Source organism: Dermacentor andersoni, chromosome 1, assembly GCF_023375885.2.
Source record: "Dermacentor andersoni chromosome 1, qqDerAnde1_hic_scaffold, whole genome shotgun sequence".
NCBI lineage: Eukaryota > Metazoa > Arthropoda > Arachnida > Ixodida > Ixodidae > Dermacentor > Dermacentor andersoni.
This window is the reverse complement of record NC_092814.1, coordinates 297,949,718-297,974,285: the sequence shown is the minus strand read 5'-3', so window position 1 is coordinate 297,974,285 and position 24,568 is coordinate 297,949,718. Positions and strand designations below refer to the sequence as shown.

The 24,568-nt window shown below is 44.0% G+C and overlaps 1 protein-coding gene across 1 annotated transcript in view; it reads left to right on the top strand.

Annotated features, from left to right (window-relative positions):
* The first annotated feature begins 16,087 nt into the window (after positions 1 to 16,087).
* Positions 16,088 to 24,568, top strand: part of bchs (WD repeat and FYVE domain containing 3 bchs) — a 255,193-nt gene continuing 246,712 nt past the window's right edge. Inside the window, exons 1-2 of the mRNA XM_050196790.3 lie at positions 16,088 to 16,382; positions 18,902 to 19,146. Coding sequence (XP_050052747.1) covers positions 18,943 to 19,146 — 204 coding nt within the window. The 5' untranslated portion in view covers positions 16,088 to 16,382; positions 18,902 to 18,942. The remainder of the gene's footprint in view (positions 16,383 to 18,901; positions 19,147 to 24,568) is intronic.

Here is a 24,568-nt window from a genome sequence, read left to right as displayed (position 1 = left end):
ATTGTTGAGTAGCCTTTACGGAATCCTGCCTGGTCCTTTGGTTGACGGAAATATAAGGTGTTCCTGATTCTATGTGCAATTACCTTAGTAAATACTTTGTAGGCAACGGACAGTAAACTGATCAGTCTATAATTTTTCAAGTCTTTGGCGTCCCCTTTCTTATGGATTAGGATTATGTTAGCGTTTTTCCAAGATTCCGGTACGCTCGAAGTCCTGAGGCATTGCGTATAGAGGGTGGCCAGTTTCTCTAGAATAATCTGCCCACCATCCTTCAACAAATCTGCTGTTACCTGATCCTCCCCAGCTGCCTTCCCCCTTTGCATAGCTCCCAAGGCTTTCTTTACTTCTTCCGGCGTTACCTGTGGGATTTCGAATTCCTCTAGACTATTCTCTCTTCCATTATCGTCGTGAGTGCCACTGGTACTATATAAATCTCTATAGAACTCCTCAGCCACTTGAACTATCTCATCCATATTAGTAATGATATTGCCGGCTTTGTCCCTTAACGCATACATCTGATTCTTGCCTATTCCTAGTTTCTTCTTCACTGCTTTTAGGCTTCCTCCGTTCCTGAGAGCATGTTCAATTCTATCCATATTATACTTCCTTATGTCAGCTGTCTTACGCTTGTTGATTAACTTCGAAAGTTCTGCCAGTTCTATTCTAGCTGTAGGGTTAGAGGCTTTCATACATTGGCGTTTCTTGATCAGATCTTTCGTCTCCTGCGACAGCTTACTGGTATCCTGTCTAACGGAGTTACCACCCACTTCTATTGCACACTCCTTAATGATGCCCACAAGATAGTCGTTCATTGCTTCAACACTAAGGTCCTCTTCCTGAGTTAAAGCCGAATACCTGTTCTGTAGCTTGATCTGGAATTCCTCTATTTTCCCTCTTACCGCTAACTCATTGATCGGCTTCTTATGCACCAGTTTCTTCCGTTCCCTCCTTAGGTCTAGGCTAATTCGAGTTCTTACCATCCTATGGTCACTACAGCGCATCTTGCTGAGCACGTCCACATCTTGTATGATGCCAGGGTTAGCGCAGAGTATGAGGTCTATTTCATTTCTAGTCTCGCTGTTCGGGCTCCTCCACGTCCACTTTCGGCTATCTCGCTTGCGGAAGAAGGTATTTATTATCCGCATATTATTCTGTTCCGCAAACTCTACTAATAACTCTCCCCTGCTATTCCTAGTGCCTATGCCATATTCCCCCACTGCCTTGTCTCCAGCCTGCTTCTTGCCTACCTTGGCATTGAAGTCACCCATCAGTATACTGTATTTTGTTTTGACTTTACCCATCACCGATTCCACGTCTTCATAGAAGCTTTCGACTTCCTGGTCATCATGACTGGATGTAGGGGCGTAGACCTGTATAACTTTCATTTTGTACCTCTTATTAGGTTTCACAACAAGACCTGCCACCCTCTCGTTAATGCTATAGAATTACTGTATGTTACCAGCTATGTTCTTATTAATCAGGAATCCGACTCCTAGTTCTCGTCTCTCCGCTAAGCCACGGTAGCACAGGACGTGCCCGCTTTTTAGCACTGTATATGCTTCTTTTGGCCTCCTAACTTCACTGAGCCCTATTATATCCCATTTACTGCCCTCTAATTCCTCCAATAGCACTGCTAGACTCGCCTCACTAGATAACGTTCTAGCTTTAAACGTTGCCAGGTTCATATTCCAATGGCGGCCTGTCCGGAGCCAGGGATTCTTAGCACCCTCTGCAGCGTCGCAGGTCTGACCGCCGCCGTGGTCAGTTGCTTCGCAGCTGCTGGGGACTGAGGGTCGGGGTTTGATTGTTGTGTTCATATAGGAGGTTGTGGCCAAGTACTGCACCAGGGTGGCCAATCCTGCTCTGGTGAGGGAGTGTGTTACCGGTTCTGGTCACCGGGATCAGGCCACACTCCAGGCCTGTTTATGCAATTTTATCAACACGCGGATTTTTTTTTTAATCCGTTGGAAAATTGCGCGGCACCGGGATTCGAACCACGGACCTCTTGCACGCGAGGCGGGTGTTCTACTTCTACGCCACCGCAGCACTCAGAACTCAACCTGGCAACATCGAGAAGCTAATTTACGACGCTGCTCAAGGAGCCACAAGAGGTTTTAGACCTATTCCTAAATTTTCTGAATTCGAAGCAGACTTGGAGCGGCTTCGAGCAATCCGCCGTCGTGCGGAACGAAGGTACAGACGCACCAAGTCCATCTACGACCTGAGGGAGGCGAGGCGCATACAGAAGAAGATCCAGCGTCGGGTCAACTCCCTGCAGTCTCTAAGATGGAAAACCTTCTGTGATTCCCTTGATCCACATAAACCCTGTCACATATATGGAGAACGGTGCGTGGTCTTCGAGCATCACCGCAACAACGCCACCCCTTCAAATGCCTGGCTCTCTCTCTGCCAAGGTCGCAGAGAGATCGACATAGCGGAGGACTTCTGTTTCAAGGTTGCTGGTCTATCGTCCTCGTTCCCCACACGTGATCCCCGTGATGTTCCAATCTCGCGGGATTCTCGTATGGACAATCTGTTTTCCATCGAGGAGTTGCAGGTGGCGTTGGCAGCGTGCAGACGTTCCTCATCGCCTGGGCCTGAGGGGGTGACATACGCAGCTCTTGGAAACCTCGTTCAAACAGCCAGGCATCCTCTTCTAGACGTGTACAATAATTCATGGCGAGAAGGAGTGGTTCTTGTTGCATGGAAATCCAGCCGCCTTGTGCCTTTGCTCAAACCAGGTAAATCACCCCTAGACGTGGCGTCTTATCGTCCCATTGCGCTGGCCAGTTGTCTAGGAAAGGTGATGGAGAGGATGGTGCTGACGCGTCTAGAGTGGTATCTAGAACACTACAAGTTATACCCTGACGCTATGGCAGGCTTCCGACGCGGACGCTCTTCTGTAGACAACGTAATAGATCTTGTCTCGTCTGTTCAGCACGAAAAAAGCCTAAGGAGACTGTCAGCGGCGATGTTCCTGGATGTTAAAGGCACTTATGACAACGTAACCCATCGAGCCATCCTGCACGCTTTGGGTGATGTCGGCCTAGGTGGCCTTGTTTTTCGATGGATATTCAGCTTCTTGAAGGACAGGTCATTCTTTGTGCAAACAGAGGATGGTGCGTCATCACAACACAACACTTACCATGGCGTACCACAAGGCGGAGTCTTGAGCCCCATTCTATTTAACCTCGTGCTCATCGACCAGGTTCATACGCTTCCGCGATCCGTCCATGTGTCGATATATGCAGACGATATATGAATTTGGTCATCAGGAGCGACGCGTACGCAGGCGCGTGCCAGACATCGAAAAGCGGTCACACTAACATTAGGTTATCTTCGAGCACGAGGTCTTGAGGTGTCCTCCGAGAAGTGCTCTATGGTCGCTTTCACGCGCAAAGCAATGAAACCGTACGTTGTCAGAATTAATGGACAGCCTATTGCCTACGAGAAGACGCACCGCTTTCTAGGAGTGATAATAGATCGAGACCTCTCCTGGAGTCTTCATATCTCCTACCTAAAAAGGAAACTAGTCATGATAACCAACGTGCTCAGATTTCTTGCGGGAAAGTCATGGGGTGCGTCTGTGAGTGCGATGCTCCAACTCTATAACGCACTGTTCCTGGGTCTCCTGGGCCTACCTGTACTGGGTGGAACCAGTAAGACCAACCTCCGTGCCCTCCAGTCTGTGCAAGCTCAAGCTCTGCGAATTTTCCTTGGTCTCCCCAGATGTCCATCCACGGCAGCAACAATAGCCATCGCGCATGACCACCCCATCAATACGTATCTTCCAGTCGACGCTTTAAGGATGCATATCAGGCATATCAGGCAAGTCAGTGGGGGAATATGGCATAGGCACTAGGAATAGCAGGGGAGGGTTATTAGTAGGCTTTGCAGAACAGAATAATATGCAGATAATGAATACCTTCTTCCGCAAGTGGGATAGCCGAAAGTGGACGTGGAGGAGCCCGAATGACGAGACTAGAAATGAAATAGACTTTATACTCTGCGCTAACCCTGGCATCATACAAGATGTGGACGTGCTCGGCAAGGTGCGCTGCAGTGACCATAGGATGGTAAGAGCTCGAATTAGCCTAGACTTCAGGAGGGAACGGAAGAAACTGGTACATAAGAAGCCGATCAATGAGTTAGCGGTAAGAGGGAAAATAGAGGGATTCCGGATCAAGCTGCAGAACAGGTATTCGGCTTTAACTCAGGAAGAGGACCTTAGTGTTGAAACAATGAACGACAATCTTATGGGCATCATTAAGGAGTGTGCAATAGAAGCCGGCGGTAACTCTGTTAGACAGGATACCAGTAAGCTATCGCAGGAGACGAAAGATCTGATCAAGAAACGCCAATGTATGAAAGCCTCTAACCCTAGAGCTAGAATAGAACTGGCAGAACTTTCGAAGTTAATCAACAAGCGTAAGACAGCTGACATAAGGAAGTATAATATGGATAGAATTGAACAAGCTCTCAGGAACGGAGGAAGCCTAAAAGCAGAGAAGAAGAAACTAGGAATTGGCAAGAATCAGATGTATGCGTGAAGAGACAAAGCCGGCAATATCATTACTAATATGGATGAGATAGTTCAAGTGGCTGAGGAGTTCTATAGAGATTTATACAGTACGAGTGGAACCCACGATGATAATGGAAGAGAGAATAGTCTAGAGGAATTCGAAATCCCACAAGTAACGCCGGAAGAAGTAAGGAAAGCCTTGGGAGCTATGCAAAGGGGGAAGGCTGCTGGGGAGGATCAGGTAACAGCAGATTTGTTGAAGGACGGTGGGCAGATTGTTCTAGAAAAACTGGCCACCCTCTATACACAATGCCTCATGACCTCTAGCGTACCGAAATCTTGGAAGAACGCTAACATAATCCTAATCCATAAGAAAGGGGACGCCAAAGACTTGAAAAATTATAGACCGATCAGCTTGCTGTCCGTTGCCTACAAAGTATTTACTAAGGTAATTGCAAATAGAATCAGGAACACCTTAGACTTCCGTCAACCAAAGGACCAGGCAAGATTCCGTAAAGGCTACTCAACAATAGATCATATTAACACTATCAATCAGGTGATAGAGAAATGTGCGGAATATAACCAACCATTATATGTAGCTTTCATTGATTATGAGAAAGCGTTTGATTCAGTCGAAACCTCAGCAATCATGGAGGCATTACGGAATCAGGGTGTAGACGATCCATATGTAAAAATACTGAAAGATATCTATAGCGGCTACACAGCCACCGTAGTCCTCCATAAAAAAAAGCAACAAAATCCCAATAAAGAAAGGCGTCAGACAGGGAGGTACGATCTCTCCAATGCTATTCACAGCGTGTTTACAGGAGGTATTCAGAGACCTGGATTGGGAACAATTGGGGATAAGAGCTAATGGAGAATACCTTAGTAACTTGCGATTCGCTGATGATATTGCCTTGCTTAGTAATTCAGGGGACTAACTGCAATGCATGCTGTTAGATATGGGGCTGTTTCCTGAGCCTACTTCAATTTCCCCAGACCACTTCGAATCGCGCCACTTCTAAGTAAGGGATGCAGAAACACGGATGACACATTCCAGAGGATCGCTCGAGCCAACAAGTTCACGTGCCAACAAGTTCGTACGCCGCGGTAGCTATTCAATGCTTGAGTTTTCCAGAAAACGAAGGGATCGCCCGGCATTGTTGCAAGGAAAGTGGGTCCCGAAACAAGACGGCTGTGATGTACCGGGAAGGCCTGGCAGCGTCGCACCGGTCGCCTTTGAAGAAGGCATTTGCCACCACAGCGGGGCCGTACCATCGGGAGCAGGTGGGCCCTCGGACAATGGAGCCCAATCATCCCCCCTTCTCCGCCTTTGAAGAGAGCATTGCACCACAGCAAGGCAAGACTGCGGGGAGCCGCCGGGTGTGACCTCACCGCACGGGTGCCTACCATTGGCCGAAGGTGGCGTCATCGGAGCGGACTCTCCCATTGGCCGAACATGACGCGACTTCCAGTCCTCGAAGGGTTTAAAAGAAGCATTCCAGAGAGACCAGAGCATTCCCTGATTCCCGGATTCACCTCTCTCGAACTTCTTGCCGCGGGCCGCAGTGTCCGAGTTGCTGCCGGCCCGTAATGACTGTACGACTGTTACTTGACTCTCACCTCTCTGTATATAATGTAAAATAAACCTCCCAAGTTTTGTTTTTCATCCCGACGTCCGTCCTTCAACCCCTACAATGCTCACTTACCTGGAGAGGCAAAGCAGAAGAGTGGGTCTAAAAATTAATCTGCAGAAAACTAAAGCAATATTTGTATGTCTCGGAAGAGAACAGCAGTTTACGATAGGTAGCGAGGCACTGGAAGTGGTAAGGGAATACATTTACTTAGGGCAGGTAGTGACCGCAGATCCGGATCATGAGACTGAAATAATCAGAAGAATAAGAATGGGCTGGGGTGCGTTTGGCAGGCATTCTCAGATAATGAACAGCAGGTTGCCATTATCCCTCAAGAGAAAAGTGTATAACAGCTGTGTCTTACCGGTACTCATGTCCGGGGCAGAAACCTGGAGGCTTACGAAAAGGGTTCTACTTAAATTGAGGACGACGCAACGAGCTATGGAAAGAAGAATGATGGGTGTAACGTTAAGGGATAAGAAAAGAGCAGATTTGGTGAGGGAACAAACGCGAGTCAATGACATCTTAGTTGAAATCAAGAAAAAGAAATGGGCATGGGCAGGACATGTAATGAGGAGGCAAGATAACCGATGATCATTAAGGGTTACGGACTGGATTCCAAGGGAAAGGAAGCGTAGCAGGGGGTGGCAGAAAGTTAGGTGGGTATGAGATTAAGAAGTTTGCAGGGACGACAGGGCCACAATTTGTACATGACTGGGGTAGTTGGGAGAGGCCTTTGTCCTGCAGTGGGCGTAACCAGGCTGATGATGATGATGATCAGGCACATCGCCCGACTTCTATCGCATCATCTCGCCTCCCTTCCTGCCGCTCGGCCTCGTGCAGCGTTTAGCAGGATTATTGCCGCCAACCATGGAACTTTACCGTCAAACTTTACGCCTGCCGCACGACCATCTCTACCACTGTCGTGCCTCCATCCACTCCAGGCTCTTGTTGTTATTCCCGGCATCAAAAAGAAAACGGAGATGTCATCTTTCGCCCTCAAACAAACCGTGCTTTCATTCCTACATTACAATAACAAAGAACACATTCACGTTTACATGGACGGTTCTGTCTCCTCTAAAGGTTCAGCTGGAGCAGTGGTAATTCCAGCAGAGTCTGTCACCATCAAATTCAAGACGTCTCACATTACATCATCGACGGCTGCAGAACTCGCAGCTATCCGCGTGCTATTCTAGAGTTTATTGGTCACAAATCATCAGATTCATGGTCCATCTTATATGACTCGAAGGCAGCTCTACAGTTTCTGATGTCCCCTTTCAACCACGGACCTAATGTGCAACTAGTCGCAGACATATGACTACTCCACCATCACGCAATTGACAAGGGGCACAACATCATCCGCGAGTGGATACCGGGTCACTGCGGAATTTCGGGAAATCACAGTGCGGATGACGCTGCCCGATCGGCCCACGATGGTGCCCATGTTATACCAATACCACTGTCAAGAATAAATGCAGCCACACGTCTTCGCTCCCTCGCCCGCGAGCTAACGCAGAATCTGTGGAACACCAGTGAATTCACGAACGCATGTCTCCACAGATTGGATCCTCGTCTGCAACTCCGTCTACCACCAGGGTAACGGCGAGCGGAAGCAACACTTCTGTGCCGCCTGTGGCTCGGCGTGGCACTCACGAACTCCTATTCCTTCCGCATTGGAATGACCGACAGCCCTACTTGCGACACTTGCGGCTGCGTAAAGACGATCGAGCACTTCCTTTGTGACTGTCCCCGTTACAATGTGCCAAGAAAAGTGCTCGTGACCGCGCTCGAAAAACTGGACAATCGCCCCTTCACAGAGGAAAAAGTTCTAGGACACTGGTCCAGACGGGCTTTGGCACTCAAGGCCTTAAGGGCTTTGCTGAAGTTTTTAAGGACATGCGAATTATGCGACCATCTTTGAATGTTGTAGCGCGTAGTATCGCGTTACTGTGTGAATTTTCCGGTTTCCTTTTTTTTCTCCTTTTATTCCCTTTACCCCTTTCCCCAGCACAGGGTAGCCAGCCGGTACTTACAATGGTCAACCTCCCTGTCTTTCCTCCCTTTTCTCTCTCTCTTGGTACCCATTCTGTCACCCTAATTGTCCAACGGTTATCTAATCTGCGCATTACATGACCTGCCCAGCGCCATTTCTTTCTCTTCATGTCAATTAGAATATCGTCTATACCCGTTTGCTCTCTGATCCAAACCGCTCTCTTTCTGTCTCTTAAAGTTATGCCTAGCATTCTTCGTTCCATCGCTCTTTGCGCAGTCCTTAACTTGTTCTCAAGCTTCTTTGTCAGTCTCCAAGTCTCTTCCCCATATGTCAGCACAGGTAAAATGCACTCATTGTATACCTTCCTTTTCAATGATAACGGTAAGCTTCCAGTCAGGAGCTCACGATGTGTGCCGTTTGCGATCCAACCCATTTTTATTCTTCTGTGAATTTCCTTCTCTTGGTCAGGGTCCCCTGTGATTAGTTGACCTAGGTAAACGTACTCCTTCACAGACTATAGAGGCTGACTTGCGATCCTGAACTCTTGTTCCTTTGCCCGCTTGTTCATCATTATCTTTGTCTTCTGCATATTAATCTTCAACCCCACTCTCGCACTCTCCCTGTTAAAGTCCTCAATCATTTGTTGTAACTCGCCTGCAATGTTGCTGAATAGTAAAATGTCATCGGCAAACCGAAGGTTGCTGAGGTATTCGAAGTCGATCCTTACTTCTAAACCTTCCCAGTTTAATAGCTTGAATACTTCTTCCAAGCACGCAGTGAATAGCATTGGAGAGATTGTGTCTCCCTGTCTTACCCCTTTCTTTATAGGTATCTTCCTACATTTCTTGTGTAGAATTAAGGTGGCTGTGGAATCTCTGTAGATATTTTCCAGAGTATTTACGTAAGCGGTCTCTACTCCTTGACTACGCAATGCCTCTATGACGGCTGGTATATCTACTGAATCAAATGCTTTTTCGTAATCTATGAAAGCCATATAGAGAGGCTTATTGCACTCTGCGGATTTCTCGATAACTTGATTAATGACGTGGATGTGATTCATTGTAGAGTATCCATTCCTGAAGCCAGCCTATTCCCTCGGTTGACTAAAGTCCAGTGTTGCCCTTATTCTATTCGAGATTATTTTGGTAAATATTTTATATAATACTGGGGGTAAGCTAATGGGCCTATATTTTTTCAATTATTTAACGTCTCCCTTTTTGTGGATTAGTATAATGTTTGCATTCTTCCAGTTTTCTAAGACCCTTGTAGTCGATAGACACTTCGTATAAAGAGCCGCCAGTTTTCCAAGCATTATCTCTCCTCCATCTTTGATTAAATCGACTGTTATTCCGTCTTCTCCTACCGCTCTTCCTCGTTTCATGTCTTGCAAGGCCCTTCTGACCTCATCGCTAGTTATAGGAGGAGTTTCTGTATCCTGTTCATTACTGTTTTTAATTGAGGTATCCTGACTCCTCGGGGTACTGTATAGAGGTCAGTATAGAATTCTTCCGCTGCTTTTACTATATCTTCGAGATTGCTGATGATATTACCCTGCTTATCTTTTAGTGCATATATATCTTGGTTTGTCCTATGCCAAGTTTCTTTCTCACTGATTTAAGGCTGCGTTCATCTTTTACGGCTTCTTCAGTCTTTCTGACGTTATAGTTTCGAATAACAGTTATTTTCGCCTTGTTGATCAGTTTTGACAGTTCCGCGAATTCCATCTTATCTCTTGAGTTGGACACTTTCATTTTTTGTCGTTTCTTTATTAGTTCCTTTGTTACTTGGGACAGCGTGCCTATTTGCCTTGGTGCCTTAGTCTATACCTCTTATTGAGTTTGATTACGGCCACTGCTACCCTCTCATTAATGCTGTAGAATTCGTCAATGTTGTCCGCTATGTCCTTATGAATTAGGAATCCTACACCGTATTGCTTCTTATGAGCGAGACCTCTATAGCAGAGGACATGGCCGTTATTTAGCAATGCAGAAGCCTCACCGCCTCACCAGTTCTTCTAATCTCACTTGATAATATCCCAAACAACGTCTATCTCTCTCTCTCTCTCTCTCTCTCTATATATATATATATATATATATATATATATACACTTTTTTTCAGAAGGAATGCAGAAATCTTATTTAAGTTATCTTCTCAGGATCTTGTGAGTTTGCCAACTGCTCCTAAAAAATGTGTTGATTCCTTCTTAATGAAAAATTGCTGAAGTAATTCGTGTACTTAATACACTGAGATTCAGTTATGACTTCATTCAATATTTTTAAGTTCATAGCGAGTTAACTCAGCACTAATTTCAAGCAGGACCGCCAAAGCATTTTTTTCATTACTAAAATGTCTATTACCTGGTATAATTTTATCTCCTATTGTCGTAGTAGAGCATGTGTTATTTTAAATCTGGTTAGCGAAATTTGAAGCAGACATGTTATCAGTACTCGCGCGTTGTTTTTGTAATTTTCCAGCCACGGTTTTCGTAACCGTTACAAACCCTGTAATTGAAAGAGGGCGAGTTCGCTCCCTGTTATGGATCCGAAGCGAAAACACCGAGTAAATTATTGTGATGCTACGGGAACACTCCGTTTCCTCTGTCAGCGCATTACAGGTTGCAAATGAAGTTTTGTGGTAAGTACAAGTAATGTGGACTGATGAATGCGCTTATTTCAAGATATCATCCGAGAATATGATCGCAGGTTGTTTTTTTTTTTTTAATCTGTAATGTGGATGCTAGTCAAGTTACGAGTGAAGTAAATTATTTCAACTGCCATTGTGTTTGCTTGCTATATTCTCTGCGCTGAAAACAGCTCTAGTAATGTGTGGTATGATGTGAACCTGCTGCAGATGCCTCCGCAAGCATAGTTGCATGTCATAAGAGGCCAGAAGTTTGATTCAGTGGTCTCTGCAACGCTCCAAGTGGACATGTGAAGCAGCCAGAAACTTACCGCGTCATCCACTTTTCTAAATTCATGGTCCATTCTCCTCCCGAAGTGTTTACCTTTGTCTTCGAGATTTTACCTTTAAACGAGCGGCTTGACGGCATGTTTGAAACTACACTATTCCGCGGATTTATCGTATCGTCGCTGATGTAATCCGCGACTTTTTAGTACTCGCAGTAGCGATTAGCACCCCTTTTAAACAGTGCTGGGGCTCTCAGACTGGCGTTCTTATGCATCCTTTTTAAGTAAATAAAAGGATCAGCTAAGCAGAAGTCATAATTAGAAGGGCAGCGGATTGGGCGAGTTGGTGTTCCATGGTAACAATAAAATTCAAACAGCACTAGACGACAGGACCAGAAAGAGGAGGAGACAAACACAGCGCCGTGTTTGTCTCCTCCTCTTTCTGGTCCTGTCGTCTAGCGCTGTTTGAATTTTATTATTATCATAATTAGAGTCTGATCATGCCTTGTAATGATGAGTAATTACCGTGACCCAATGGAATGCCTCTAATGTCCTTGACGGTGTGTTCTACGACTTCGTTAGCAAGAAAGTTCACGCTATCACAATCCATTGAATGGGATCCATTGTTCCTTTTTGCCAAGGAGGTTTGCGATTTTGCGAAATGCAAGAGTTGATCATTTTTCCTAGACAGAATGTCTGCAATAGGTTGCGGCCAAATGAGAATTTAGAGAACGCTGCTATAGGTGTCTGTAAACTGACAATTCAAGTGAGTGCCAATAAGGAGACATTTATTTTCTTATTTGTGTCGTATCCGTGCTCCACACTATCGAAGCGAGTTATCATAACATTAGAGCATCTATTCTATATATGCAGTAGCCATCTGCGAGCTAGCGGATAAGAGAACAAAGTGCACGATTCCTTTCGAAGTCGGCGTGTGGGATCACCTAACCGAGGCTGTTAGAAAAACAGGTGCTTTGCGGACACTTTCGAGAAGCCTGAACATTCTGGTTGAAAATGCAACCCAGCACTGATCTTCTGCCATATGTGGGGCACACGCTCCGCGCTCGGCACCGATAGCTGAATGGTCCTTGCTCCCCAACTGTCTTGGACAGGCATCTTCGAATATTGAAAGCTTTGTGGAAGACACGGGTCGCATATGCTAAATACACACTTCTGCAGCGTTCGCAAGGGAATTATTACAATAAAATTAAATGCTTTAATTCTGCATAATTCATATATACTATGCAAGGATAGTAAAGAAGAATCTGGAATTCTCATTTCAGTCGAAGGATAAAACCTCGGCTACGTGCGTTTTCCATGGATGCCATAAATGCTCATCGACATTGGCACAGCCATTCAAACTGGTGGTAGTATGTTGTCAACTTGTAAGTGGAGATTTCAATTTTCCGAATGTTGTGCGGTCGAATTTTTCCGTTAGGGCTAAACAGAGTTCTCCGCATTTTTTCAGAATCGTTAAACCTCTGCCACGATTTTAATCTAATCCAACTTGTACATGACCCTACGCGTTCTACGCCTGCCAACACATTGGATCTTATTCTTACCGCTGCACCCAATTTAGCTTCTCCCTTAACATTCCTGCAAGGCATAAGCGACCATTTAATGATGCACTTCACTCTTAAGGCGTATGTCAGCAGTAAGAAAAGCTCAAAAAATTATATACGATATTACAACACAGTCGATGTTTCTTCAGTAATTGCCGAGTTTGAATCTTTCATTGGAAACTACCTCGTGAACTTCTTGCAACGAACTGTAGATGAAAACTGGTTTCTGTATAAAAGCAAACTTCCGTCTTTAATTTATCGTTACATGCCTAAAAGAACGGTAACTTCTAATCCCCATTCACCGTGCTTTAATAATTCGCTAAAGCGCCTGCACAACAAAAATAGCTGGTGTTTCGCCGTGCCAGAGTTACAAATCATCCTGATAACTAGTCCCATTATCACCACATTGCCGATGAATGTTGTTCGGCATTAGCTAATGCCAAACAAACTTTTCTGAGCAATACTCTTCCATCGTTTCTTGTTTCTAACTTACGGAAGTTTTGGTCTGTTGCCACAGATACTAAAAAAAAATACCCTGCAGTTAATTCAGTCTGACGTGCCTGTTTTGCCTCACGAGTGCTGTGATACCTTAAATGACACCTTCTCCTCATTTTTTTCAGCAGTCGCTTGCAGCTGCTGGGCCACTTTTATCACACGCAAGTTTTCCGCCTATGGATGCCATCTTTTCGTACTTGTTGGGCGTTGGCAAACTTATCAGCAATCTAAAAATTTCTTCGTCTTGTGGCCCAGACTCCATTAACTCAAAAATGCTAAAACGCACTGAATTGTTTTCATCTATTAATTTATGGAAGATTTTTGACCAGTCTTTACAGCTTTCTGTCCGGCCCAAAGACTGGAAGGTGGGAAAGGTAATTTCGATTCATAAATAAGGTGAAATCCATTCTGCTAATAATTACCGGCCAACTTCTTTAACACGCATCCCAAGTAAAATATTGGAGCATATAATTTATGCACATCTTATTAATTTTCTCGAGACCAACTCTTTTTTTAATAACGCGCAGCATGGCTTTAGAAAATTATTTTCCTGTGAAACGCAGCTCCTTTCTTTTAGCGACTGCGTATTTCTGGACTTCTCGCAAGGTTTCGATTCTGTTTCTTGTGATTTAGTGATCTTTAAGCTTTCCCTTCTTAATATTGATCCCGAAGTATTTTCATGGCTAGAGGATTTCTTCTTTAACAGGACCCAGTATTTAACCACGAACGAATTTACGTCCAAACCTTGTTCCGTAACATCCGGTGGACCACAAGAATTGGCACTCGGTCCCTGCTTTTTCTCATCTACATTAATGACATTCCTGACTGTATCTCTAATTCAACCGTTGGGCTGTTGGCGGACGATTGTGCCATCTATCGCAATATAACTAACCTTAGCGATTCCGGTAAGCTACAGTACAGCTACAGCATAAGTTCAAGGTACGGTACCGTACGTACCTTCTATTTCTGAAATATAAACAGCATGCAAATATGTCAAGCGGACAAATTACGCAGGGCGTGCCGACGCAGAGCCGCGTTAATTAAAGCGCACCGCAGGGTCCAGAAGGCACTATGGAAGCGGTCGACCTTCAAATCAACACTTCTGTGGCAGCCGCGGTAGCTTTGCGGCTATGGCATTGCTAGAGGTCGCGGATTTGATGCCGACCGCGGCAGCTGCATTTCGACGGGGACGAAATAGAAAACGCATGTGCACTTAGATTTTGGGACATGGTAAAGAACATCACGGCGTCAAAATTAATCCGGAGTCCGCCACTATGGCTTGCCTCATAATCCGAGTGTGGTTTTGGCTCGTACAGCCCCATAATCCAAGTTTATTACTTCTGCCACGATTGGATGTGCCATGTGAGACAATGACAATACTCAATCCTCTCAGAGGTTATGAAATATGGCGCACAACAACGACTCAAGCAAACACCTCTCCCTGTGTGTTCTGTGTACTACGCAGACAAACAGCAGTGGTGCACGCAAGGTAACGTTTAACATTAACTCACCATTCTCGTGTTAGACTAAATGTTGAAGAAATTAAGCTTGCGCTGTCAACATCACCGCTAATTATCGTCAATCAAAGCAATCAGCACAGAAAGCTTCGCTATCGATTCCCACAGTGCGCGGGATCTGCATAATTTTAACGCGACAGCGTTAAGGGCCCCCTGTCGCAGAAAATCCGGCGTCGGACGTCGCTTCGGCAAAACGAATTTCGAACCAAATTTTTAGCCACGCCTATATACCCACCAACTCTTCTACCACCAAAGTTGCTCACACCTTGTCTTTCATTCTTTGCAAAGTTATTCCTTGGAATATTGAGAACGGCAGCCCACAAACAAATGTAGTTGAAAAAAAAAAAAACACCGACAGCGCATATATTTTATGCTATCTCTTCTCAGAGCGAAATATTAAAAGTGCGAAACAATAACAGGAGATCGACCCACGCAAGAGGCCGCGTTTCTACCAGAAAGCCTGCCTTCGTGCATAGCGTTCGCCGCCAGCGTTCCCCGGTAAACGTTACGGTTACATAAGCTGCAGTTGCCGGGAAGCATGAAAAGCAGTCGGGGGTCTTTGAAGGCGTTCCGCTCTTAAAGGCGAAGCTTAAGCTTCCTCCAATTTTTTTTTTTTTTAAATCTGTTTCGGCACGAACCGTGCAAAGAGTGGTGCGTGAATGGGCATGTCGTAGCAGGTGCTGTTAAAATAGCTTACGATAGCCAATGTATGCAAATGCGGTATTAATTTTTTAAAGATATATCCTGCACGAAAAAAACCGCGTCGCAATTAAAAAGAAACCGAAAGTACCATTAACGATTTCGGATCTATTCGTACCCGAGAACGGCTGTGACAGCTAGCTGACCGCCTATTTTACTGACAACAATGTTCAAAAGGAGAGTGGCAGTGTAACACCAGCAGTATATATTAACAATGTCTAAATGACCTGTGCAGCGCATTCTTGAAGAAAACAGCCTCCCCTAAAAGTAAGCAGTGGTTGTTCTTGAAAAAATAAAAAATAAACTGAATAAAACAATAATTGCAAGTAACGTCGGTTATAAAACATCCATGACAACGGAGATAAGATTGTCTGTGCGGTCGTGAGAATCTACGAGTTCGGCTGAGATGCCGAGAAGCAGAAAATCCATCCGGCGCTAACCATGAAGAAAAAGCCTTTTCTGGATGAGCGTTTACGGACTTTCACGTATGACATAGTCTGCTAAATTTACCCGCATGTGTGCATAATTTATGCTTACAAAGAATTGGGTTATCACCCTCACCATTATTCATTCATTGAGACATGTTCAGGGAGTCAGCAGAAATGCGTGTTACGGTGAAACTCAAAATTCCCGCGCATAAAGGCCCGAACAGCCTCGAAACATTGCCAAAGCAGCGCTAGGGCGCTAGCAGCGCCAGTCGTGCTGCTGTTCAAGTTTGGCTCAAGCCAATCAATAGGTGCTAGCCAATCCAAGTGATCTTCGCATCGAGTTTGTGTAGTTGCCTGCTAGCTTCCGCGGTTCATGTCTTGTGAGATGTAGAGCTAGTAATTTGATCCATAATTTGGCAGGCGGTACCTCACGCTGATAGCAATGGATGAGATAAGCGATGAAGCGAGGAATGATGAAATTCGTAGTTTTAAGTAGCTACTCTAGGAACCCGTGCACACGGAACTCCGCAGAAGTGTCCGTCTTCAGCTTAATATTGGTGCATGCATGATCGTTAGTGAAATGTAGGCCTACACGACGGTGTCTGGACGGCCTACAGCTGTTTCTAGTAAGTACGGGGGCTTTTCGATCACTGCTTTGAGCTTGAGATGAGCTGGCGTGCAGACGTCAGTTGTCGCTGCCGTATAGAGCTTGCGCTGAATGCGATCAATGGTGTTGCTATTACATCCGAAACGACATCATAGCTCTCGTTGCGGTTGCTCGATTCATTTCAAGCGCGCACCGGGTAGGCGGGTAGGTTATATTTGAAGCACCAATTCATCTTCGTGTTCATTACCTGTACGCGTATTCGTGTGGATTACAACTTGATCCTTTGCACGTGAGATGTGGTTGCTCTCGGTTCTCATAAATGTTGCCATCGAGGACGTAAGACAGTTCACTTCCGCGTGAGAAAATGAATGAACCTGCTTGTTGCTATCATGCCTGTATGCACGTGGGGAAATGCTGGCGTGAAGGCCCGGTCGGTTTTACATAAAGAGGCGCCCTGCCTGCTTTTTGAGCGAGTGAAACCTAACACAGGCGCGTTTAAAAACAGCACTTGCTTGCGCAATACACGAACACCTGCTCTTCGCTTGGTGATATAATAATTCAAGGCGCATAATGTTATCCATTCCTTTCTGGGCTGACAGCTGCGATCGGTGTTGAGCTAACTACAATAGGCGACATGGTCATTGCCAACTTGTCACCGCCCTGGGTGGGTGGGACAGAGCAGCGTGGCATGCGCGCTAAGCATAGAAGGCCGCGCGTAGTATTCCGTTTTATGGCTGCGCGTGTTGCGTGAATAGCAAACTTCTGATAACGGCGCATTATTTTATCTTTTGTTTCAACGGTCCGGCAAAGCAGACCAACATTCTGCACTCAAATGCGTATTTTAATAATTAACCTTCGGTTTGATTTTGCGGTAAAATGTATAACATTCAGTTGGTGAAAGCTCTTGTTGAATTTATCCCAAGAAAACTATTTGTAATTAAAGAGGAGTGCATCCGTAAGTTGCACCACTTGCGCCTGCACTGGTTATAGCCTACACTTGGACTATTCATGTGTAAATGTTAAATGCAGTGACACACATGCACTTTATGGTTCATTATAATGGTAGACGCATCGTGGAGTTTGTAGTTGCATTATGTAAATATGCGAAATTCGCACATTGCATGGATTAAGCTGATGTATATCTTCCTTAAAGGTGAACTGTAAGGGGAGAGCATTAGCAACTAATTTAGAAATTGACATTGTGCTTCTATTTATGCTAGAGGATGAAAATAAACATTCTAACCTGCAACCTAGCCCCTGCTTTTTTTGATGAGACATGACTTCATTGTGGCCATTATTCTTTCACCTTTGTTCACTTATGCTTCACGAAACTTGTGTGAGCATGCATGTTATTGTTGGTCATAACAAATTAGTTTTTTGTGTTTTGTATTTTGTTAAATGACAAAATAATGAATATCACTCTCAAGTTCTCAGCACATTGTAGATGTTAGCTCAGTCTTGAGTGTTTCATATTGCCCTGTTCCTCCTCATTGCAGAACTTGGTAGAAGTTTATGGGCACCTTTTGTGTTTCTTTTTCTTACTCCATTCTTCTTCTTTAACATACAAACAATAATAAACATCTGCCTGATTACTAGCCATTCTTCATTGTTTTCTACTGGCATATTTTGAAGAAAAATGCCACACTGCAGTACATGGAATGCCATTACATTTTCTTATCACACCTGTCATGTATTGACCAGACATGGGCTTTCATGTGACCCTGGCATAAATACTGACTATATTATTTCGTTAACTGTTTGACGGCAATATGCATGCACATTTTTTGCCTTTTTATAAAAAGTTGTTTGAATTTATGTAATGCATGAACTTTGTAGTGATGTCTGCTTGGAAGCTTTGTTTGTTTGTTGGTTTGTTTTGCTAAAGCATGAAATTTCTGCTGTTTTTTTCATCACATTATATTTAATGGGCATGTGTAACTCAAGCAATGAATGAATGACTCCTAAATTAAGGACAGTGTGGCATTTTTGAAATAGTATTCTGGAATGGTTTGATCTGTACACTACATCGACTTGGTGATGCCATATATTCTTTGTTTGAGCTGACAGGAAAGGCAATATAACCGCCCACATTTTCTGTTGCTGTCTTGCTCTTCCAATTGGCTGAATTGGGTATCAAGTGTAACCATTGCTGTTACCTCTTGTTTTTAACTGCCTGTAATGGCACCTTTGTTTTTCAGTTTAAACATGACATGGAACCTGTCTGTTGCTGTCTGACTGTACCATTTGCAGCCTTGCATAATCATACTTGATTGTTCAAGCCTTACAATTTTTTCAGTATAGGTGTATAGTTTGGCATATACATGACACAAAGCTTGTGAGAGAGAGAAGGTGCAAAAGCAAGTAAAATAGAGCTGTGAGCCAGCCCTGATTAAATAAAGCCAGTGGCCCTCATTATACACCTCACCTTGTTACATGCTACCATGACTGGTAGCAAGTCTGGAATTAAGCAACAAATTTAACCCATCTAGATTGTCACAATTTTACACTGAACTTGTGCTTGCTCTGCTGATGCTGCAGGCTGAAGCTGTGGAGGCAGCGGAGACATCTTACCTGCCAAGATGAACATAATGCGCAAGCTGTTGGTGGGTCATCAGGGCCGAGGTGCAGGTGCCTCCGAGGATGGAGCCCAGAGCTCGCAGCATACGGCCCTGGGCTTGATGCACCTGCACAAGCTCTTTGCTGAGCTGTCACACCCGACTCACCCGCTCACCCAGCAAGAACAAGAGCAGCGACTCTACAATATGCTCCCACTTTTCTGCAAGGTTGTACACACAGCCTTCTGGCAGATGGTTAACAAATGTGATGGGTGAAGTAGAAAAACACACACGTTTAAGCTGTGTGTTTTTATGCTGAACCTACTTGTATGTCATTGCCAAGCTTGCAGTGTGTTTTGAGAAGTGTGGTACTACAAGGTCATTCTTTGTTGTTTTTTGAAGAGCGGGGTGCACAGTGTGTGTATTACACTGTGCGCATCATTTTTCATTCATCCACTTCTACACCCTGCCGGCAGTTCTATCTAAAGTCTGCTAGCAACAGTTAGATGCATTCTATAAGAGTGGGCCTCTCTCTCCCTAGATATTTCTGCGTTGCAGGCTGAGCATTTTTTCTTGTGTGTGTGTGTGTGTGTGTGTGTGTGTGTGTGTGTGTGTGCGTGTGCGTGTGTGCGTGTGCGTGTGTGTGTGTGCGTGTGCGTGTGTGTGTGTGTGTGAAACTGAAGGTTTATATCACTATGTCATCATTATGAGAATGAACAAGTAACTGAGACAGTTTTTTTGTGAACGTTTCTTCGTTGATTTTCCGAACATCGAATGTTCAAGCTTCATTAAACTGCTTTATGTGTGGGTGTGCTCCTCTCAATTAAGGCCTGTCACAAAGATTTTTTACTAATCACCAAGATTTTAGCAGCCACAGCTACCACATTATATGGATGAATTCAGAAGCACCAACTTTCTGGATATTCAAGAATGCAGCCATTCCCAAAAATTCAATGCCTTGTTGTACACTTCTTAATATATCTAATAATCTGTTGCATTTGCTATAAAGTAGTAAAAAGTTTGCATTGCAGGCAGTTTGCCACATGCTTACAGCTTAAAAACTGACTTTATTTTATAAGTGGTTAGTAGTATGAGTAGTATTTGATTGCTTTGGTACATGGCTTTAACAGCCAGTATTGTAGCATTTACAAGTTCTCACAACGTCTTGCAAAAAGCACTCATAATTAATGTTATTGTAATGATAGGGCACATGTAATTACAGAATTGTCATGGTTTAGGAAGCCCTGACTTTCAGAACAATTGTTATGGGCACCCGTCACTGTTGTCATTTGCATTCGATAAAAACTAATGAAAGAAGCTGGGAATAAGCCGAGTGCAGCCTGAAAAAAACTTGAACTCCATATGAAACAGTTTTACATTTGGGCAGGACACGTATTGACAACACAGGAACTGAAAGACGAAGTTTATAAGGGACTGGTGCAGCCTGCAGTACTTCGTGAAAGCAAAACAATCGCAATGAAGTTTAACATTCAGAATTTCCATTGGCGGAGATGAGTGTGCGGGGTGGTGCAAAAAGTTCATACCACTTCTTAATACTATAGGCTTTCAGACCTCAACTCTTCGATCATTGTTCAACTCACGCCAATTTCGCGAGTGTCCACTACGCCATTGGCAACACTTGTACAACCTTTTAGCTTACCTTTGACATTTTTGTCTTGTTGCAGTGTTTAGCCTGTATATTAACTTTCTTATTGCTGTCTTGACATATCTAATAATCCATACGGGCGTGTGAAATATCCTTGCTTTATCACTGTGGCCACGGGTGGCTTGCTGTTTAGTTAACTGCATACTGCACATTCATATGTTCTTCATTATGTATTTATTTACATATATGCTACTTCTCTCTCTCTCTCACTCTCTTTATGTTGTGCATTGCACTAAATGCACTAGGCTGTTAGCAGTCGGTCATACAAGCAAAGAGAAAGGAATAACATGATAACAAATAAATAACTCGCGCTACAGATGTCGGAGCTAAAGTTCAAGAGCAAAGACTTGAAGCAGCCCCAAAGCATTCACAGCAGAAGCAGTTTTTACAGACTGGTGGTTACAAAGCACCCTTTAGTGAACATCTTCTGGCAAGAATTTTCTAATAGGCAAAGCAAATTCTAGAGTTGATGTTTTGCAGCAGTCAAGCAGAGGAGCGCATTTGCCCCTGCATTGTTCGAACGACAAATACCTTTACCCAGTACATTGTATTTCTTAATCTTTTTATGTTGGTGTTATTAATGCCTGCCACACACACTTGGCATTTCTTGTTGCAACGAGTTCCGGCAAGTGATGCTGTGAAGCTGTCGCCCTGCAGAGCAAAAATTCATCCCGCAGCCATCCATCATGGCGATTGAATTGAGACTAAAGTTAGGTGCAGCACTGGCTGCTTCTGGCATGAGGTAGATGCAAGTGTGGTCATCGCATGCATCTTCTTCACAATGACTAGCTGTAGCTGCACTAAATCTCAAATTTCTGTTTAAAGGACACTGAGAAGAACACACTCGTAGAGCTGTACTGGTGTATGTAGGGAGGATCTAAGCACTTCAAGGCACCACACCTTGCCTAATATTTCACTCAAGGTCAGTCCATGCTGTTGTGGGGATGGAGCTTTGATTTATTTATTCAGCCACTACATTGGGATAATTGACAAATCAAACATTAGCACATTGTAAAAAATGCTACGTTCACTTGAGCAGTCGAGGGAAATGAGGCTGAAGAGACACTCTTTTTTTTTTATTTATACATTTTGAGGGCTTCTCACCGTACAGAAATGCTGCAGTGTTTGGCAGATGTCATTATAGCCGTGTACTCTACAAGCCTAAACACTGTGCTTGTTTACTCAAATGGTTTGAACTTGTTTAGGGCTCATTTGAAGTTGCATGGCCATGTGCACAAGAAAAGATGAGAGCTGTATTGGCAAATAAGCAATGAATATTTATCCAGCTGGTCACAGGAAGTGAGGTCAGCTCAAGAGATGTTGATAATGTACTGTTTAGGAAGATTTTAACACAACACTGTGGAAGGAAATGAACTCTGCAAGAACAACAAGACTGCGGCACATGACATAGCTAACAGAAGAATATGCATCTAGGCACAGGGTTAAAATATGACTTGTCTACGCACTATTACTCCAAAAGCTGTATAATTGTTCAGGTGTGGAACATGCTAATGTTGCTACCTTGTATACTGCATAGTAGGGTGCTGTACAATATATAAAATAATACCCAAAGACCTCTAAAAGGCTGTGATGGTTTATAATGGTGAGCTGTGCGATTGCACGTGAAAATTTGATTCCAAGTGAGTTAAGGTTAGTGATTATACAAGATAAGTGGTAGGTGTTGGAGGCGCACCACAACACACCATAATAGTTACAAAATGTCTTGGGTATCAAACAACCAGTGTGGTATGGTGCACCAAGCAAATGGTCCTGTGGTCTCTTTAAGAGCATACCACTGCGTACAGCTCTCCATAGCAACTTTTGTGCTGATGTGCTTCCACTCGTGTAGTAGCCAAACTTCCTGAGGGAAAATAAAATCAAATTGTGGAGTTTAATGTCCTAAAGCAACACACTGGCTATGAGAGACGACATAATGACGCAGTGAGGTGAGGGGGCTTTGGATCAGTTTTGACCACCTCGGGGGTTGATTTAAGGCTGCCCGCATTTTAATGCATGAGCACTTTTGCATTCCTCCCCCTTCGGAACATGGCTGCTGTGGCTAGAATTTGAACCTATAACTGTGTGCGCAGCAGCAGGGCACCATAGCCACCGAGCCATCGCAGCAGGTCAGTTGAGAGCAAATATGTTTCTTGAAGGGATACTAAAGGGCAACAGTAAATTGCTATAGTCTGGTATTCAATCAAAACTCTATATGCATTTATTTGGCAGGAAAATGTTAATTACTGGAGTAGAAAATGAAGGACAAACTTTCATTTTTTTGTTGTTGTTTTGTTTGGACCCAAATCGTAGCACCAGTACATTGGTGTGCCATCACAAGTTAAGTATCTTCTCGTATTTGGTCTTTCATTGCATGGAAAAAGTTCTCAAAACTTCCCAAGTTCAGTCTTGAATTCTTCGTATGTGCGATGTAACCCTTCTTTATCCACAAACAGCACCGAAGTGGGGGGTGTCTGAATCCATCCGTTACTGTCAGCTTGTGCGGGAGGTGTAAGGTGGCGTCTCCATGTATCTTTTGTTCTCGTATCTTTTCTGTCTTAGTAGGCCTCTTCATGTGGTAACAGTTGTCTTTCTGCTGTTGCAAAAGCTTAACTTACCAATCTGGTTTCGCGTGATATTTTTGTTTAGCGTCCCTTTAGCAAACCTTTGTGCATGGTTTCTTAATACTCCAGGCATATTAGGGTAGCAAGTCAGATTCATGTGACTGATTGCTAATGTCTTTAGGCAAACGTGATTTAAAGAAAAATCTTATTGTGTGTATTATTGCATGTATTGAAGCAAGCGATGAGCTATTTTCTATAGCTTTGCTCCTGCTGTAGTTGTCCACAGGCCATGGAATTTGCTTTCATGCTTTTGGTTGACAAGCCTGAGGGAGAGAGGGAAAGCTTTAATGAAATCCAGATAATTCTGTTGGCATATATTTAAACACATACATGCTACTCTGTGTAGGGAGGGGGATTGGGGACACAAAGGCCCTGAAGGAGGGTGGGAAAAGGCCAAAAAAAAGGGGTAAGAAAAATATGATCGTAGTATAGTCAGGTGAGGCAAAGGTAGTGGTATTTATGTAAACAGGCTAGAGCTTGTGAATTAAGTGGATTTGAAACCATGAAACACATTATGTTGGAATGTCAAGATTACAGAGACAAAAGAACATGCTATTTTAGTGGAACAGAGTTGCCTCTTGAGAATTGCTACATCTTGGAAGCACACACAAGTCCTATGCCTTCTCCTTCAGAGGAACTCCAAGCTTTAAAATATATTTTTTAATTTATTCAAGATGCAAGCTGACATGCGATTTCAGTGCATAGCCTCTTGCGTATTTTATTTACATCTTTATTTTGTTGTTGGATGGGTTTTTCTATGGTTCCTTTATAGGGAGGGGAGCGGGGCATGTGAGCAAATATTAAAACTTGGCTCAAGGTTTTATGTCTCAACATTATCATCGTCAGCCTATTTTATGTCCATTGCAGGACGAAGGCCTCTCCCTGCAATCTCCAGTTACCCCTGTCCTGCGCCAACTGATTCCAACTAACGCCTGCGAATTCCCTAATTTTATCACCTTACCTAGTCTTCTGCAGTCCTTTACCCGCCCTTGACTGTGCTTCCCTTCTCTTGGCATCCATTCTGTAACCCTAATGGTCCACTGGTTATCTAACCTACACATTACATGACCTGCCCAGCTCCATTTTTTTTCTCTTAATGTCGATTAGAATATCAGCTATCCCCATTTGCTCTCTGATCCATACCACTCTCTTCCTGTCGCTTGACGTTATGCCTAACATTTTTCGTTCCATCGCTCTTTGGGCGGTCCTTAACTTGTTCTCGAGCTTCAGTGTCAATCGCCAAGTTTCTGCCCCAAATGTTAGTACCAGTAGAACGCATTGATTGTACACATTTCTTTTAAATGATAGTGGTAAGCTTCCAGTCAGGATCCGACAATGTCTCCTGTATACACTACGACCCAAT